This window comes from Podarcis cretensis (assembly GCF_951804945.1).
Source record: "Podarcis cretensis genome assembly, chromosome: 10".
Lineage (NCBI taxonomy): Eukaryota > Metazoa > Chordata > Lepidosauria > Squamata > Lacertidae > Podarcis > Podarcis cretensis.
In genome coordinates, this window is record NC_137179.1 from 16,290,383 (window position 1) to 16,308,378 (window position 17,996).

Below are 17,996 nucleotides of genomic sequence, written 5' to 3' on the forward strand. Positions count from 1 at the left end.
CATGGCCCTTGTAAAACAACATTGAAAAAGTTGTTTTCTTTTTTATGAGAGAGAAACCCCAATTAGCATATTTCCAAATTGTTCTGCTGTAACAGTTCTTTGAAGTCTGGCTTGCTGAGTGAGTCCCCAATGGAAGTCGAGCATTCTGAAAACAATTAAGAACAAAGGAGGAGGAGGAAGTGAAGGAGAAAGTGAAAGAATACTGTAGTTAAATTAAGCAGTGTGTGTGTGTGTGTGTGTGTGTTGAAATAGTCTAGGGATTAAACAAGCCATCGAATCATTTAACAGCACTTCCTCAGACCTGGAGACAGTAAATACCAAGTAGATTTTTGAGAAGGGGGTGGGGGTGGAGAAGGATGGAGAAAGAAAAAGAACATAGAATAACCCAAACAATTAATAAATGAAAATGACTTTGGGATGCAAGCAAAGGTAATAATCCAACAGACCTGCCACTCAGAGCAATTTATTCTGTGTTTAAAATGGATCTTCTCCCCTCCCCCCACCTCCCAAACTGTGCATTTTTAAAGTGATGAACAAAACAATCAGCGCTGCTTTAAACTATTTACTGATTTTGTGTTAAAAGCAAATTTTCCCTCATCTGGTAAATATCAAAATGTTTAGGTCTCGAGGATGTTATTTATTGCTGTGCATTTATTGCTATACATATATAGAATATGTTCAAAATGGATTTTTACTGGGAGGGGAGGAAATCAAATACATTACTCCATGCATGTTGTTATATAAGCAGTAACATAATACTGTCAGCAGGAACAATTGAATAACCGCCGGCTGCTATATTAACAAGCAGAGGGCGAATGTTGCTTCCTTGGCCCACCATTGTGGGGTGCAACCTGAGGTCATACAGTCATGGGAAGCTGCATTAGTCCATCTTGCTCAGTATGGTATACACTGACTGGCACTTGCTCTCCTGGGATTCATGCAGGCCTCGCTCCCATCCCTGCCTGAAGATGCCAGGAATTGAATGCACAGGAACCCTTACCACTGTGCCATAGCCTTTTCCCTATAAAGGTAAAGGTAAAGGTACCCCTGACCATTAGGTCCAGTCATGACCGACACTGGAGTTGCAGTGCTCATCTCGTTTTATTGGCCGAGGGAGCCGGCGTACAGCTTCCGGGTCATGTGGCCAGCATGACTAAGCCACTTCTGGCGAACCAGAGCAGCGCACGGAAACACCGTTTACCTTCCCGCCGGAGCGGTACCTATTTATCTACTTGCCCTTTGACGTGCTTTCAAACTGCTAGGTTGGCAGGAGCTGGGACCAAGCAAAGGGAGCTCACCCCATCGCAGGGATTCGAACCGCCGACCTTCTGATCGGCAAGTCCTAGGCTCTGTGGTTTAACCAATAGCGCCACCCGCATCCCTCTTTTCCCTGTAGTCCTTTGCAAAAGGTGCCCTCTGGTGCCTATGTCTTGCAGAAGGAACTTCCACCATTCCTCATGTTAAGTATAATGGTTTAATTGCACATCAAAATGGAAAATGGCTCTGGATGTGCATTGCATTGGAAAATTCTACTGTGCTAACCTAGAGCTCTCTAAGTGACACCAGGTTGATAATTAACTGTCAATGCATCTCTGCTGGCTCTGTCCCATGCCTAACTTAGATCACATGGCATTCGGTTGCAAATCTCTGTTGGGCGTGAGTCTTTTGTTCTCACGCCACCCAAGATAAAGGTGGGCTGATGTGTCTCTTGAAGAGGAAACAGCTCCAGGCTGCAATGGAGGCTGTGGAGAGAGACAGACCTTTGATTTCAGGTATGTTTGGAGTTATTTCATATTTGTAAGAAGCTGAACCTGTGACCTGGACAAGCACATGGTGGTATGAAACTATTTGCATATATCATGGTTTGTTTTTTCTGTCTGTCTGAAGAAAGTTCTGTTAGTAAAGCTTTGAAACCATATTTTGGTCTGGACAATGTTTATTCCAAGAGGAGTCAGTTTTTACTGATCCTATTGCTTCAAGCTGCACAATATTAATATTTGCAATACCCTGTTACCAGCAATGGGTTGGCTCCCGTGAACATCAGGTGGAACTCCATGCCTCATGACGGTGTGGGATGAGGCACAAAAGGGCTGCCTTCTGTAAGTGGAAGGGCTATTCCCACTTGCCCAAGACACCCCTGGATCCAAGACATTGGGTTTTTACCCCCTCCCTCCACATTTATTGGCAACCTTCCACAAAGAAGAGCTCTGTGAAGCTCAAAAGGTGGATGATCATTTTGTGATTCTCTCTCTCTACACACACACACACACACACACAGCCAAAGCAGATCACATAAAAAATGTGTGAGCACAGTTTGCATGAATGGTTCTGTGAAAAAGAAATAAAAGCACACCAGAAAGGGTTTGATCCTCCGTGCATACATGCTGCAATCCTTACAAAAATCTCCAACTCCTGAACCTGCTATTTACTGCCAGTTTAAACCTTTAAAAAAAAATATTTTGAATAAATCACTCATATCTTTCTGTATCTCTATCTCTATCTCTATCTATCTCTATATCATCTATCTATCATCTATCTATCTATATATATATATATAAAATCAAAACATTTTTTCATCCAGCTAGCCCACATTGAAGAGAGCCGTGTCACATTTTGACCAGTCGTGTTTTCCTGCTAAACGTTCCCCCAGTTCTTTCAAATGTTTTGGAAACAGGAGTATGGCAAAAGTATAACACAATCCAAAACTTATTACTGTTGCAACCTTGGTAGAGCCACTGTGATGTAGTAGAGAATCAAATAACTGTGAAAGATCTCAGAGGTCACCCAGCCTATCCCCCTTGTTGGTGCAAGAAACACATTACTGGGTAACTACTCAGTGTTGGATTCAGACTGGACATATTTGTGTTAATATCCCCCTGGAGAGTACTGGGAGATGCTGTGCCAATCACTATTTCTCAGGCTAACCTGCTTTACAGGGTTGTTGTGAAGTTAAATATGAGTTACCCTGAGTTCTTTGGAGAAAGGGTGAGATAAAAATGTAACATAAATAAAGGCTATTGCTCATTTCGATATGTCACTCTTTTTTTCTGGCTTCGTTGGGTGAAAATCTATTCAGATAAGAAAAGTTTTAGAAAGCCCAAACAAATAGTTGCATGGTTTCTCTTCTGCAGAGAAAATATAGGAGATTTTGAATGTTTTCTTTCAAGCAGAAGGGAACAAAATGCCTTTTAAGTAATCAAGCCCCGCCGTGAGAATTAAAAATACCTTTTCTATATGTTCCTGTCTCAAAGCAAAGCGATACTAAATACATACAAGGAAGTTCAGGTAGGAACAGCAAATGATTAAAACAATGTCCCCTGGGCTGCAACTCAACCAGAGAGGACATAGATAAAGTAGCCAGGAAAGGAGATAAAATACAAATAGGGATGCCGTGCGGTGTCCAAATGAGAAACATGACTTTAAAAGGGGCTGCATCATTAGCGATTCCATCACCGGACTGTGCAATGGAGTCTCAGTTGTTTACTCCAGTGGTTCTTAAACTAAGGCCCAGGGCAGTGGGAGCTGGCGTCTATGTGGACTGATAGGGCAGAAGGCAGGGAACCCAAACAGTAGGTGAAGCTAGAGCTGACAGGCCATGCTCCCCACTGGACTGGTTGTAAGTAAGAGGAGCAGAAAGAGATTGGTGGGACTGTGTCCCATTCACCCAAATGGACCAGTCTTCACTGATGGAGGGACTGCATGTTACCTTCAATGCACCTCCCCATCAGCTGGTCCCTAAAATTGCAAGGAAAGCAGCAGCGGAAATTCCTGAAGAGCCTGGTGTCCCTTTAGGTCCAGCCACACTATAGTCATATACAGTGGTACCTCGGGTTACATACGCTTCAGGTTACAGACTCCGCTAACCCAGAAATATTACCTCAGGTTAAGAACTTTGCTTCAGGATGAGAACAGAAATCGTGCAGCAGCAGCAGCGGCAGTGGGAGGCCCCATTAGCTAAAGTGGTGCTTCAGGTTAAGAACAGTTTCAGGTTAAGAACAGACCTCCAGAACGAATTAAGTTCTTAACCTGAGGTACCACTATATCACTTTTATGGCCGGTTAGAGTGTTCCCTGGGTTTCTCAGCAACTCTGCATTCCCAAGACAGTCGCTGGCAATGTCCCCTGATGTGCAAAGACTACAGAGAAGAGATGGGAGCCTTCTGGTTCATCACATGATTATACTATCATAGAATTGCACAGTTGCAAGGGTTGGCTAATCCAACCCAATCCAATGATGTTGGACCACAACTCCCATCATCCCCCACTATTCCTCACGCCAGCTGGGCATGATGGGAGTTGGCATCTGAGACCATCTGGAGAACCACGGGTTCTCCATCCCTGCTACAAGGGCTGGGACTATGCCTGGGTGACACGTCCAATCCCCAGATTCACATTCCAGCCTTGTGTCTCCTGACTTTAGACTTCTGACCTCCTGGCTCTCGGTCAGCTGCTTAAGCCGCTTGTCCAAAAGAAATCCGGTTTAACTATGCCCTGTATGAAGAAGCACTTCCTTGACCTCATTCGTCGCACATTCAGCTTCACGGAGTGCCCTAGCTTCTTGTACTGTGAAAGGAGGAGAAAAACTTCTCTCGATCCACTTTCTCCGTACCACGAGCTGATGCCAGGCAGGAGAAACCAACACCTCTTTTGCTGTGCACAAAACAAGTTTGGAAGGAATGCTTCCCCTCCCCGAAGGAAAAGAAAAGCCAAAGAGGGACATCTAGTGGTGGTTGTTCCAAATCATTTGTTTGAACAAAAAGCAGCATTTTAGCTGGCCTGGGTGGGGGTGCCTCACTTCCTTCCACGTCTATGAATAATAAAATACAATAACATGCAATATTTGAACACGGTGATAATGAAAGCTAACAATGACAAATTAATGAGTCGACTTAACACCACATGTGGAGCGGGGGTGGGGGTGGGGGAGAAGGATTTGTGGCTGCTATTTGGACTCATATTATGGCTATTTCTGTAGCCGTGCTCAGAAGACAAATGATTTAGAATAGATTAAGCAAAATTTGAGGTACTGTATGAAAACCAGACAGGAGGTCCAACAAACTCAATATTTCCCATTTATTTGTTTAGTGTTACCTCCAAGGAGCCCAAGGCAATGTACACGGCGCTTTTTATTTTATCCTGACAACAGCTATGTGAGGAAGGTTAGAGTGAGAGGCCTGATCTCACCCAGAGAGCTTCACAGCTAATGAAGATTTGAACAGTCTCTCTCAGGTCCCAGTCTGTCTGATTATATATATATATATATATATATATATATATATATATGCAGCACTTGCACATTTATTTCTATGCATGTCAATCTTACCAAACATTTATGCACTTTTTTAAAGCTACAAAATTGGAAGCAGCAATGTATTGGCGATGGCACAGGCAGCAGCCAGTAGCTCCCTCCATAGTGCAATGAAAACCTTGCACCATGCAGATCTTTTGAGGCTTTTCACTGGAATTTTTTTCATTAATTGGTGGGAAATAGCCGCGGGGGGGGGGGGCAGGCAGGCAGGAGCAGGAGAAATTATTGACACAACACTAATTAAATAAGGGGGAATCATCATCATCATCATCATCATCATTTATTTATACCCCGCCCATCTAGCTGTTTCCCCAGCCACTCTGGGCGGCTCCCAATTGAGTGTTAAAAACAATGCAGCATAGGTGAAAGGTGGTGTAAAAAAAAAGTTGAAGCCTACTGAATCATTCACTGCAACTGTATCTGTCCAAGGGGAATACGTGGCCTGCTGTTTCTGTTTCTTGGCCTCCCCAGGTCTGAGATGATTCCACGGGAGGGTTGTGTAACTTAAGTAAGTTCCCCCTTCTGATCTTGCAATCTGCAGACTAGTCTCCCTGCCCCAAGAAGAGTCTGAAAACAAATGACCCTGTTCTGGAAAGATCCCCTTCTTCCCTACAGACCTCCCCAAGCATTAGGGTCAACCACCTCCCTCAGATGTTCAGGGTAATAAGAGGGCAGTCTCCTTGGCAACCCCCAAGTTGTGAAACTCCCTACCACAGAAGTACATCTGGCTTTTTCACCACTCACCTTTGGGCAAATGCTGAAGACATTCCTCTTCACCCTGACCTTCGATGCCTGAGATGTGTACTTTCAGGGCCCACCCTATTCCTGTGACTATCCTCTGTTTTAACCATTTTTAATTCCAAATTTTAAGTTGTTGCAACCCGCCCTGGGACCTACTGGTGAAGGTGGGTTAATAAGTTTACCGTATTTTTCCGTGTATATGACTAGGTTTTTTTCCTTTAAAATAATGTCAAAAATGTGGGGGCGTCTTATACACGGAGGTCATTTCCCCCCATTTTCTTAAATCGGAGTCCCCAAAAATAGAGGGCGTCTTATACATGGGGCATCCTATAGATGGAAAAATAACGTATTTATTCATAATAATTCTGAAGTTCAGTAGGCTTGCCCTTGTATGCTTCGTCAATGAGCAGCTACCTGTGCAACTGGAAGTAACATTTATGTGCAATAGTGTCTGGAATTGCTGTTGGACACACACCAAGTCTGGTCAGCAATCGGATTTGCATAATGAAGGGTCTCATAATATCAGCTCTATTTTTATAGGCAAAGAAATTGCTTCAAAATCTTTACGGCTGAAACTCTGGTAGAAGACACTCAAAACATTCTTTTCTCTTAAGGGATACGGTAGGCTAAGAAAATTCTGCTCCCTGTGTTTATTTCAGCACTTGGTTACAAACACCTATTTGCATCAAAGTCTCCTTTACAACAAGGCTTGGCGTTGCTTTGCAATATCTTATTATTAAGGTAAATAATCTTCAAAGAACTCCCTGATTTGAATCTCTTATTCTTTGTGACATCCTATTTGCTGACTGTAGTTGGAGAAGTCGCGGGAACGAAAATAGCCCCCCCAAATGCAAAGACTTCCCCCCCCCCTTTTTTGCTGTTGTCTTTATTATTTATGCTTCAAAAAGATACATCCCAAAATAGCATCTGTAGAAAATTACCATACGTACATGCCGTCAATAGAGTTGTTACACATTAACAAATCCTAAAGCTGGTACAAGTCATTCCAATCATTCTGAGGTTGAGACAGTGTGCGAAAGAGAAAGGAGGACAAAGATTATCTGCGGGCATTGAAAAAGTTGTTCACAATATCTGGAATCAGCTACCATATACGGTAACAATAAAAAAACCCACTCTATAGAATGCAGCAACCTTGCAGCTTATATTATGTTGACAACATTGCCCAGAATGCTGACTGGTATTCAAGGAATGACGACTGGAGTCAAACCTCTCCAAATGGGCAGCTGAACGGGCAAATTCTTTTTACCAATTTATAACCACTAGGACAACCTTTTGTGATGACCTCAAGGCATAGACGGAGCTTACAAAATGGGTTTGATGTGCATTCATCAGCTTGGGCATAATGTGCTCGACAAACGTGGGCTTGAGCTCTGCTAGATGGTTGTAGCAAAGGAGTGATGTGGAGCATGGGGTGGAGGGCATGTGTTGTATCCATCGGGAACCCTGTTTGCCCACCAAGATCCGCAAGCAAAGAACATAAGAAGAACCTGCTGGATCAGGCCAATGGCCCATTCAGGGCAGCATCCTGTTCTCACAGAACCAAATGCTTGTGGGAAACCTGCAAGCAGGATCTGAACACAAGAGCCTTTTCCCTGTGGTTTCCAGCAACTGGTATTCAGATCCATCGTTGCTTCCAAATCTCAAGACCTGTTACTGTGTGTAACAAGTGCCTAATTGTTTCTATTGCTACATCTAATTTTACATATCATGCTTCACATTTGTACATTTGTGGCAGAGGCACTGCATTTAAGGCTCATCCACAGTCCCACTTGACCTGCTGCTTCCCCCCAGGAGAAACTCTCTGTTTACTGCTGAACCGGAGCAAATATCAATTGGTTTGCAGTGGCAAACAGTGGGTTTTCTCGGGGAAAGAAGCAGGGCAAACAAAAACCCTCTCGCAACCATGCCAAGAAAGTATGGGACAAGCAAAAGTGTGGACAACTGAAAACATAAAATGATTTGCAAGTAGGAAAACATGAATATTCTGCCATTATTTTGTAGCAGACCTGAGCAGGGCCTTCATCCTATCATGGTGAGCTGTCCTACGATTTATGGAGGACTTACAGTGTGGCTGTTGGCTCCTGGTAGTGCCTATATCTTCCCCTCTTCACCATGCCTGGTGTCCTCTAAATGCTTTGGGCGACAGCTCCCATCACCCTTGACCATTGGCTACACTTGCTGATGGGAGCTGTAGTTCAAAACATACCTGAATTAATTTCTGGGGAATCTGGAGCTGGAGGAACAAGACCACCACAAAAGTATGCCCATGACTGGGACAACTCAACTGTGTGAACAAACTTAAATATGGCCTTGCTGGACCAGACCAAGTATCCATCCATCCCCTGTTTCTGCTCCAATATTGGCCAACCAAAGTCATCTAGACTTTCAGAAGCGGGACATAACAATGCAAGCTATATTTACTTTCGGTTCCTAGCTTCTGATATTCCAAAGTAAATGCAGGTTTTTACATTTACATGTGAGCTCAGCTACCTTATGACCCCATACACATAAAAATTGGTGAACTAAAGCAATGGTCGTGCAGCTGACGAGGCAATGGTCTGAACTTTGTTAGAGAGGGGGTGTGGTTCAGTGGTAGAGTACCTGCCTGCATGCATAAAGTCTTGGGTTCAATCCCTGGCGTCTCCAACTAGCTAGAAAAGACTCCTGCAAGACCTTGGACAGCCACTGCTAGACAATGTATATGAGGGACCACATCGCCTAATATGAACTGACCCAAGCCCTGAGATCATCATCTTTGGCCCTTCTCAGTGTGCCTCCTCCATAAGAGGCCCAGAGAGTGGCAAACAAGAAAGGGCCTTTTCTTCAGTGGCTCCCCATTTGTGGAATGCTCTCCCCAGGGAGGCTCGCCTGGTGTCTTCATTACATGGGCACCAGGCGAAAACGTTCCTCTAATATTCTACAGCCTTTTAAATGTGTAGGGTTTCAGGCAAAGATATTTCCCCATTAACTGTTTTCTGCTTTTATCCTTTGTACTGGATATGCCAGGGGTTGAACATCAGACCTTCTCCATGTAAACCAGGAGAGCAAGCACATTTCCCTGGAAGACTTATGAATCTTCCCCTGTAGTGTGCATCGGCAGGAAAGTGTATGGTTTTGTTCTCACATTAACTGAGCAAGGGTGGGGTGGGGTGGGGAATAACCTCCTGTCCTCCAGTAGACTCAAACTCCCATGAGTCCCCGCCAGGACAGGACAGTGGTCACGGATGATGGGAATTGTGGTCCAACAATGTCAGGTGGATCACAAGTTCCCCAACCCTGCCCTAGAATATGCCCTGGGATGCTCTGTCATGCATTGGGGAGTTCTGTAGCAGGCAGGTTTTGGCATTGGGGAGTTCTGTAGCAGGCAGGTTGCGATGGCCGGGTGGGGGGGGGGCGTTGTCCCTAGGCAGGTGTGGAAAAGATGCCCCAAAGGCAAAAATCTGAAAACTACTGTAGAATGGCCATTATGGTGGTAACGAGGGCAGGTTTCTTTTCTATAACAGATTCAGGCCGTTCCACAGAAGCTGGAATATCATTGAAAAGGTCACAAACACGCCGACCCCAAAAGCCAGACCCCTGCAGGGCTGCGGAAGGGGCACCAGGTAGGCAATGGTGTGGAAGAGTCGAGCCGCAGTAAATAGTCTGTAGTGAATCAAGGCTGTGGTTTCAGAAACGCCCGTGAAAGAATAGAAGAATGCAATGAAGAGGTATGGAATGATGTTCTCAAGGTCGTTGAGATGGAGTCTGGGGAAAGAAGGAAAGTATGAGTCAGCGTCAAAGGAGCTCTTCTGGCTGTTTGCTGCCAATCAAAGCAACTCCGTAGATTATGTATAGCCAACATAGCACCGTCCAGATGTTTCTGATCCACAACAGTCATCATCCCTGATCACTGGTCAGGCTGCCTTCAGCTGATGTAAGCTGTAGCTCAGCATCATCTGGTGGGCAGCATGTTGGGTACCTCAACATAAACCAATCACCAAATGCACCCATTTTTTGAGTGCAAGGATTTGCAGTAGAACTTTACCGCTCCTCTTTCTGCATCTTCCCAAAATCTGCTTTGGGAAAGCCCCAGAATAGATTTAAGGGGTACACAGGGGGAGGTTCTGTGGAGCAAGTGTAAATCCCTGCACTGATGGATACAGAATACCCACAACAGACACAATGCACGCTACATCTTCTACATATGTAAATTGTTACTTCATGCAACTTTTTCCTTCTTCTGAAGAACAGGATAGAAAGCTTTCAAGTAAAACCAATAAAATACTCTTGTTTTCGTAAAAGTCCCCCTCAGCTACCTTCGCACGCGCTCCACATACGGATCAGTCCTGAGAGCCTTTTTCCCATCCTCTCCTTTACCCAATGCAGCCGCATCTTCAGGGTTGGCGAATGCCTGTTCGAGGGCAGGAGGAATAAATGCATTATTGTTGTTGTTAGGTCCTGCAACATTTAGAACTTACAACCACAAAAATAGGGTGATCTTTGAGCTGCGCCCCCCTGCTCCAAAAAGAGGGGTCTGAGAAGCACCCCCTGGCCAGCCCCAAAGGCACCATTTGCCTGAGGAGCTTGTACCCAGGGCTGCTGCAACAAATAGCTGTGCAAGCCTTTGGGAGGCAGAGACGCAAGAGGGCATCATAAGAGGGAAGGAAAGAGGGACAGAGGTCAGTTTTGCTCGCGGCACCCCGACCACCATTCAAGGCATCCCAGGGTTGAAAAACCACTGCTTTAAATGTATGGTGTGAATGAACCATAAATAAAGATTTTGAGAGCTGTGTGTGCAGAATATCAGCCGGTTTCCAAGAAACAGTTCTGGATCCTGTCCCTTCGCAGAGGGCAACAGAGCATCTTCCTCTCCGATCACATTAGTGGGTTTCCGCCTTTTGAAAAACACCATTGGGCTTTCCATTTCCAAACACATATATTTTCTCACCTGCTTCTTCAATCTTAAGTGTCCTGTTAGAGGGCTCAACAGCATCATTTTTATGATGATAATGACTGCATAAAAAGTGTAGGCCTTCACCACATCGAAGTCTACTATTTCATTAAGTTTATTCATTTTGGCCTGTATCCTCTGGAGACCTGGGATGGAAATTGAGAGTGAGAATGTTATTTAACATTACATTCATGGTGTGACATCAGCATTCCCGACATGTGAAACGAAGCGCGAGGGAACAAGTATGGGGTGGGTGTCAACAAGGTAGGACTTGCAGGCAGAAATCCAGGGCCTCACTCAGCAGAATAGGAACAAGCAGTAAGCCATCGCATCATTGGTCCAGCTAGCTCAATACTCTCCACACTGGCAGCAAATCTCCAGGGCTTCAAGCAGGAGTCCTTTTCCAGCCCTAGCTAGAGACAGATGGTACCTGGGACCTTCTACGTGCAGAGGAGATGCTCTACCGCTGAGCTATAGCCTTTCTACTTTTACTGAATAAGGAGAGTGTCCAAACTAAGCAGGACTGTAGTTTGCAGTAAGTGAAGTCATTTTATCTTGTTAAAATAATTTATATACCACAATTTATCAGGCAATCGGCACTGAATGCTCTGTCTCATGAGACCAGGGCCCTGCAGGATCTGATTTCTTTCTGCAGGGCCTGTAAGACAGAGTTGTTCCACCTGGCCTTTGGCTTGGAATCAACTTGATCCCCTCCACCTCTTTCCTTTTTCCTTTCTCCTTCTGTGATGGAACTCCTATTTGGGGACTTCCCTGACTTTTTTCTGGCCCACGTAGAACCAGTCTGGATAGTTGGCCTTGGTGAAGATTTGACGTTTTCATCCCCCAAAAAGTTTTTGATTTGAGTTTCTACTAAAATGAGGCTGCATTTTAATGTTGTATTTTAATCTTGTTTTTAAGTTGTATTTTAATTTTTTATTCCTGGTGTTAGCCACCCTGAGCCCGGTCTTGGCTGGGGAGGGCAGGGTATAAATAAAAATTATTATTATTATTATTATTATTATTATTATTATTATTATGATGATGATGAAGTGTGTTTTTGTCACACAAGCGTGGACTGTGACACCGATCACTCCCTGGTGGTGAGCAAGATACATCTCTAGGCAAAGAGGGTCCATAGCCCAAAGCAGAAAGTGTGGTCTCCAATCAGCTACAGCTGGGTGGTATCTGGTTTTCAGCATCGTGATATATCAGCAGCAGCTAAACACCATGATATGCTGATGTAGCACACTGTCTGGAATGTCTCTCGGTTGCTACTGCTTCCTCACCTTAGGGGAGGAAGAAGCAGCCCAGATACATTGCTCAGCACTACAGTGAGCAAGCCCCGATACCTCTCCAGCTGTCATGCAAGCTGGAAGGGGCACTGAGGCGTAGTGGAACTGCTCAGCTGGGGGGTGGGAAGCCACCAGCCCCTCACCTCAGCAAGCCCCGTACTGCTCCAGTTCGAGAAAGCTGGAGGAGCAGGGAGCTTCCTCAAAGGCGCAGGCATGCAGGCAGATGGGGCCCAAGAAAGTGCTTGCCCAGAACCTTCTTAGGTTCTGTCTACCTGCCTGCCTGCGCCGTTGCTGTCTGAAGGCAATTCGAGCTGGCGCAATGTATTGCCAGCTCAAATTGCGTGAAACTGGTATTGCAATCAGAACACCAGACAATTTATCAATATATTGCCCAGCTCTAAAATCAACACTGCCAGAAGAGTCATAGAATTGTAGTGTAGGAATATGCAGCTGCCCCATATTGGGGATTGAACCTGCAACCTTAGCATCATCAGCACCACACTCTAACCAAGAGTCATACCTCAACGGTGTGAATACTTCTCTCATTCCATTGAACAAGCTCTACTGAACTGCCCCAGAGTTAGTGTCAAAGCAAGGTGGAACCACACCAAAGAGACAACCTACAACACAGCTATTGTTAGGATTTTTATCTATCCGAGCTGCTCCAGCGAGTGGTACTATTGTACTATGTTTTGTATACATCATGTGAGTGTCTGAGAGAACGTGAGACTGGAAGTCTGAGTACTTTTGGAAGTTAGTTTCACTGCTGTATGTGACGCAGTTCTGTACCGGTCTCCAAAGAGCACAGACGTACTGATGGAGTCTCTGTATTAAAGGTAAAGGTAAAGGTACCCCTGCCCGTACGGGCCAGTCTTGACAGACTCTGGGGTTGTGCGCCCATCTCACTTAAGAGGCCAGGGGCCAGCGCTGTCCGGAGACACTTCCGGGTCACGTGGCCAGCGTGACATCGCTGCTCTGGCCAGAGCCAGAGCCGCACACGGAAACGCCGTTTACCTTCCCGCTGGTAAGCGGTCCCTATTTATCTACTTGCACCCGGAGGTGCTTTCGAACTGCTAGGTTGGCAGGCGCTGGGACTGAGCAGCGGGAGCGCACCCCGCCGCAGGGATTCGAACCGCCGACCTTTCGATCGGCAAGCCCTAGGCGCTGAGGCTTTAACCCACAGTGCCACCTGCGTCCCTTATATAGTCTCTGTATTATAAGACTGTAAATAAAGTAGTTTATTTATTAAAAGACGCCTGCTTCTTAGGAGAAAAGCAATGACAAACCTAGACAGCATCTTAAAAAGTAGAGACATCACCTTGCCAACAAAGGTCCATATAGTAAAAGCTAGGTTTTCCCAGTTGTGATGTATGGAAGTGAGAGCTGGACAATAAAGAAGGCTGATCACCGAAGAATTGATGCTTTTGAATTATGGTGCTGGAGGAGACTCTTGAGAGTCCCATGGACTGCAAGAAGATCAAACCTCTCCATTCTTAAGGAAATCAGCCCGGAGTGGTCACTGGAAGGACAGATCGTGAAGCTGAGGCTCCAATACTTTGGCCACCTCATGAGAAGAGAAGACTCCCTTGAAAAGACCCTGATGTTGGCAAAGATGGAGGGCACAAGAAGGGGACGACAGAGGACAAGATGGTTGCATAGTGTTCTCGAAGCTACCAGCATGAGTTTGACCAAACTGTGGGAGGCAGTGGAAGACAGAAGTGCCTGGCATGCTCTGGTCCATGGGGTCACCAAAAGTCGGACACGACTAAACTACTAAACAACAACAACAAATAAAGTAGTTTAGAACTACTGATTGAGTCTTTCTTCTGCTATGATAAGCCAGAAGACTAGCGTGCTCTTCTCAGGAGAGAGGGGTCGCTTATTACCGGTCTCCCTGGACTGAGGGAGATTTATGGCCAGAGAGGACCACCGGAGAGACGCCTCGAATACCTGGGAAGTTGGCAGCCTTCCCGGGCGTGTTTCCAACAGCTTATGTCCTCCTTCAGCAGCAGATCCTTGACTGGTTTGAGGCCAGCATAAAGGACACAGAGCCTGCTATTGTCGCATAGCGTAAGGCTCTTGTGAGCGAAAAGACACTTGCTACACTGAGAAAGGCGAGGAGCGGTGCCCGGTGGATTGCCAGACGATGTGCCAATGACTACTGCCTAAAGCTGTGTCTATCGCATCCAACTCGTTGCTAACAGTGGCAATACTCACAGAATGGTTGCAAAAGCCTTTGGATAAATAGGTACCGCTCCAGCAGGAAGGTAAACAGTGTTTCCATGTGCTGCTCTGGTTTCAGTGTTCCATTGCGCCAGAAGCAGCTTAGTCATGCTGCCCACATGACCCAGAAAAACTGTCTGTGGACAAATGCCAGCTCCCTTGGTCTGTAAAGCGAGATGAGCACCGCAACCCCACAGTTGTTTGCGACCGGACTTAACTGCCAGGGGTCCTTTACCTTTACCTTAAAAGCAGCGCAGCAGTGACTCTCATAAAGGGACCCTGAATTTCTGGATTTGCCACTGCACTACTGCTTGAAGGACTTCCTTCAGTCCCTGGCTGGCTCTGATGTTCCCCATCCCTGAAATAAACATTCCAATACACAATATACTCTCAAGTTTAGAGTTCCCTGCCCCTCCTCTTCTCCCCTTTCTATAAGGTGGGAAATGGATGTTTGGAAGGGAGGAAAGAATAAACTGCCTGGAGCTCTGGTAATCAAAACCCAGCTTAGATTGATCCTTGAGAGAGAACTTAAAAGCAACAGGTTTTACCACATTGCAAAGGCAAAGCAGAAGGAGAATGAACTTTGAGGTGAACAACTGAGCCGCTGGCATTGGCGTGGGGAGTAGCCTTTGTGTTGCAGGTTTTGGCAGGAATGCTTTGGAGAGATCACACTTCCTGGGATAATGTTGCACCAGCAACAAGGTGAGAGATCAAAGTCTGTGCCCAAGATTGCAATGACTATGCTAGTGTGCATTGCAAAGCAGTGAGAAACCAGGACAGTTTGCCACTGTGTCCCCACATGCTGTATTTGCCTGCATAGGAATGTGCTTTTGTGTAGTTACTTGCATAGCACACCCTTGCAAATGCACCTGTTCATTCACTAATGGCCACAGTGGCGGAGGCAGCCTTTCAGACTAGCAAAAAAACTTTTTTAATCTGCCAGTTTCTCCAAGCAACTGCAGGGGAGTTGCACTGGCAGCAGTTCCAGAAGAAGTGAGGCACGGGGGAGGATAGGCCAAATAATTTGCATTTAGTTGGGCTTGATTGAAGTGTGCTTATAAAAATAAGTGCAATTCACTCAATCCTACTCGCATCGAAAAGTGGAGAGATTTCTCCTTCTCCCCCCCTCCCCCCTCCTGCAAATATATCTGAAATAGACACAAAAAAGATTAACTGCATTTGCTGTTCAAAGCAATTCGTTTTGAAAGAAAGTAATGAGTCCTTAAGCACTTCATAAGTCAATCATTTGCTTCTATGCAGAGATGTGGATTATTATATTTTAATAACCAATGGCAGACATCTTGAATATATCCACATTTAAAAAAACAACACACACAATGACACACACTACCTGGTCTACGGACATTTCAAGGGGGAGAACCTGTCTTATCTTATCAGTGCCAAGAGGGAAAGTTTAGCAAAGGAACTTGAAGAACCAGAAACATTTGGCAGTTGATAAAATTAGCCCCTCTGTTTCCAATGTACATATGTGAGTGCCGTCACTTACGTAGCTAGGGGTGGCTGGGGCCCATGGAGGCTGGTAGGGCGAAAAGCAGGGAGGCTGACAGTAGGGGGAGCCAGAGCCACCGACAGGCAGAGCCAACCGATTCTAGAACTCTATGCCAAGTTCTATAGGCATTAAGGAACAGGAATCCAACAGCCCCGGGGCTGGCTGCAAGTAAGAAGGCAGGCAGGTAGGTGCAGGAGAGGCTGTGGTCCACTTGCCCTGATAGATCAGCTTCTACTCTTTGTAGCCAACATGGCACCAGGCAGGCAGACTAGGGACATGTCCGCAGCCTTGGGGAAAACCAAGGTTTACAAAACATGTGATGGAAGGAGCCAACCCTAACATGGAATGGAAGGTAAAAACAGCCCCAGGAAGGAACACGCACAGTGATTACAGGTTGCTGAGATTTTTGGTATGGGTGAGAACAAAAAGCAGGGCGAGAGCACGGTACAATATCCTGGAGGAGTGCATGTCGGTCTTCCTGGAACAGTGAGGTGTACACCACGCTGCAACATTATGTTGCCGTTCCCCCTTGCAGATAGAAAATCAGAGAAAAAAATAAATAAACGCCTGCAGATGCTGAAGAAATTACCTGCTTGAATCTTTGCTTTCTAGAACCCCACAGGGAAACACAGAGGAACAGTGGCGAGATTTGAACAGAGGGCTTTCAGTGAGGCAAGGGAAGGTTCACATGACTAAAGGCTCCTCCACCCAAGAATTAAAAACACACCTGCACTAGCAAACCACATTCTCCCTGCTGATTTTCTATGTGCAGGGATATATATATATATATATATATATATATATATATTTGTATCGCAGAGCATTCAGTCATATGACTTGCAGTGTGGCATTTTCCATCTCACATAGTGGTTTGTCTTCTCAGGAAAACCAGGGCCTGTGCTCCTCTAGCTTCAAGTAAATTGCATACTTAAAATAATAAATCAATAATAACAACAACAACAACAACAACAACAACACTCTTCAAAAACTGGGAGGTTGATGGGTAACTGCATTAACTAAATAAATTAGGAAAGCCAAGAAATAAATTGTGCAATTGGAGACCTAGAAATGCTTTAGTGGTGCCACTAGCACCTATTCGTATGTTCTCCCCTGCTTCTTGCTCTAGCTATTTTCCTTGAGTGAGTATGCTAAGTTTGGCAATGTAGAAAATGTAGGAAGTGAGGCCAAACATCCCAAAAGGGCCTGCACATTTCCAGTATGTATTGCACCTGTCCTGTGAAATGCTGCAGACATCAGCTCAGGAGAAGGCCACAGTGAGTTCTGTGAGACTTACTCCTAGGCAAGCGTTGGTCTGTCTCTCTACCCGTCTATCTGGTTGCAACTTCAGTCTCCCCACCTCCAACTTCCCACACTGGCCTGTGAACCAGAAAGCCTTTGTCAGAAGTTGCACAAGCAAAACACTGAAAGCAAAAGCCCAGCCACGCACACTGTGCTCTTTCGTTGTTGTTGTTCCTGCAAAAAGCTTTTGCTGCAAGGGAAAACGCTGTGCAAAGCGTTAAAGCCAACGCACCTTTGTCTTTTTCCGGATCCACACAACACCACCGTTTTGAGGAAGCAAGACTCTCCTGCTGCTGTTTTAATCTCTCTCCAACAGACACAGCTCCCTGCCTTTTCTGCCCCCTTCACTCTCCTCCCTCAACCCTCCCCTAATGGAGTCTCCCAGCTTCTCTTGCTCTGCAGCTTGCCTCACACACCCTCCAGCTCCAACGAGCTCCTTCCCTGGCCCTCCCACTTGGCTGTTGTACAGCTTTTTGTAACTCACACGCACAGTCCCTTGCAATCTGCTCATTAGCCTTTGCTCTGCATTTCCCTCCCTCCCTACTGCCCAAGGCCTCGTGCTTCGATTGCACTCCCCTCACCGCCGCAATCCTTGAACCGAAATGTGGTGAAACTAAGCAGAATGCAAAAATGCTTGTCGGGTGCCTTTAAACGTGTGCAGAGGTCCTGCGTA

At 45.6% G+C, this 17,996-nt stretch overlaps 1 protein-coding gene and 1 long non-coding RNA gene across 2 annotated transcripts; both read right to left on the reverse strand.

Annotated features, from left to right (window-relative positions):
• Nucleotides 1–6,683: 6,683 nt before the first annotated feature.
• Nucleotides 6,684–8,484, reverse strand: LOC307225300. Its single transcript, XR_013842829.1, has 2 exons — nt 8,364–8,484; nt 6,684–8,287 (listed from the first exon to the last, which is right to left on the reverse strand). It is a non-coding gene; the product is annotated as an uncharacterized lncRNA (long non-coding RNA).
• Nucleotides 8,485–9,533: 1,049 nt separating this feature from the next.
• Nucleotides 9,534–17,748, reverse strand: MGST1 (microsomal glutathione S-transferase 1). The gene is made up of 4 exons (XM_079993191.1): nt 17,556–17,748; nt 10,997–11,145; nt 10,365–10,459; nt 9,534–9,813 (listed from the first exon to the last, which is right to left on the reverse strand). Exons 2-4 carry the CDS (start codon nt 11,120–11,122, stop codon nt 9,564–9,566), a joined length of 471 nt encoding a protein of 156 aa, XP_079849317.1. The 5' UTR covers nt 11,123–11,145; nt 17,556–17,748; the 3' UTR covers nt 9,534–9,563.
• Nucleotides 17,749–17,996: the final 248 nt, after the last annotated feature.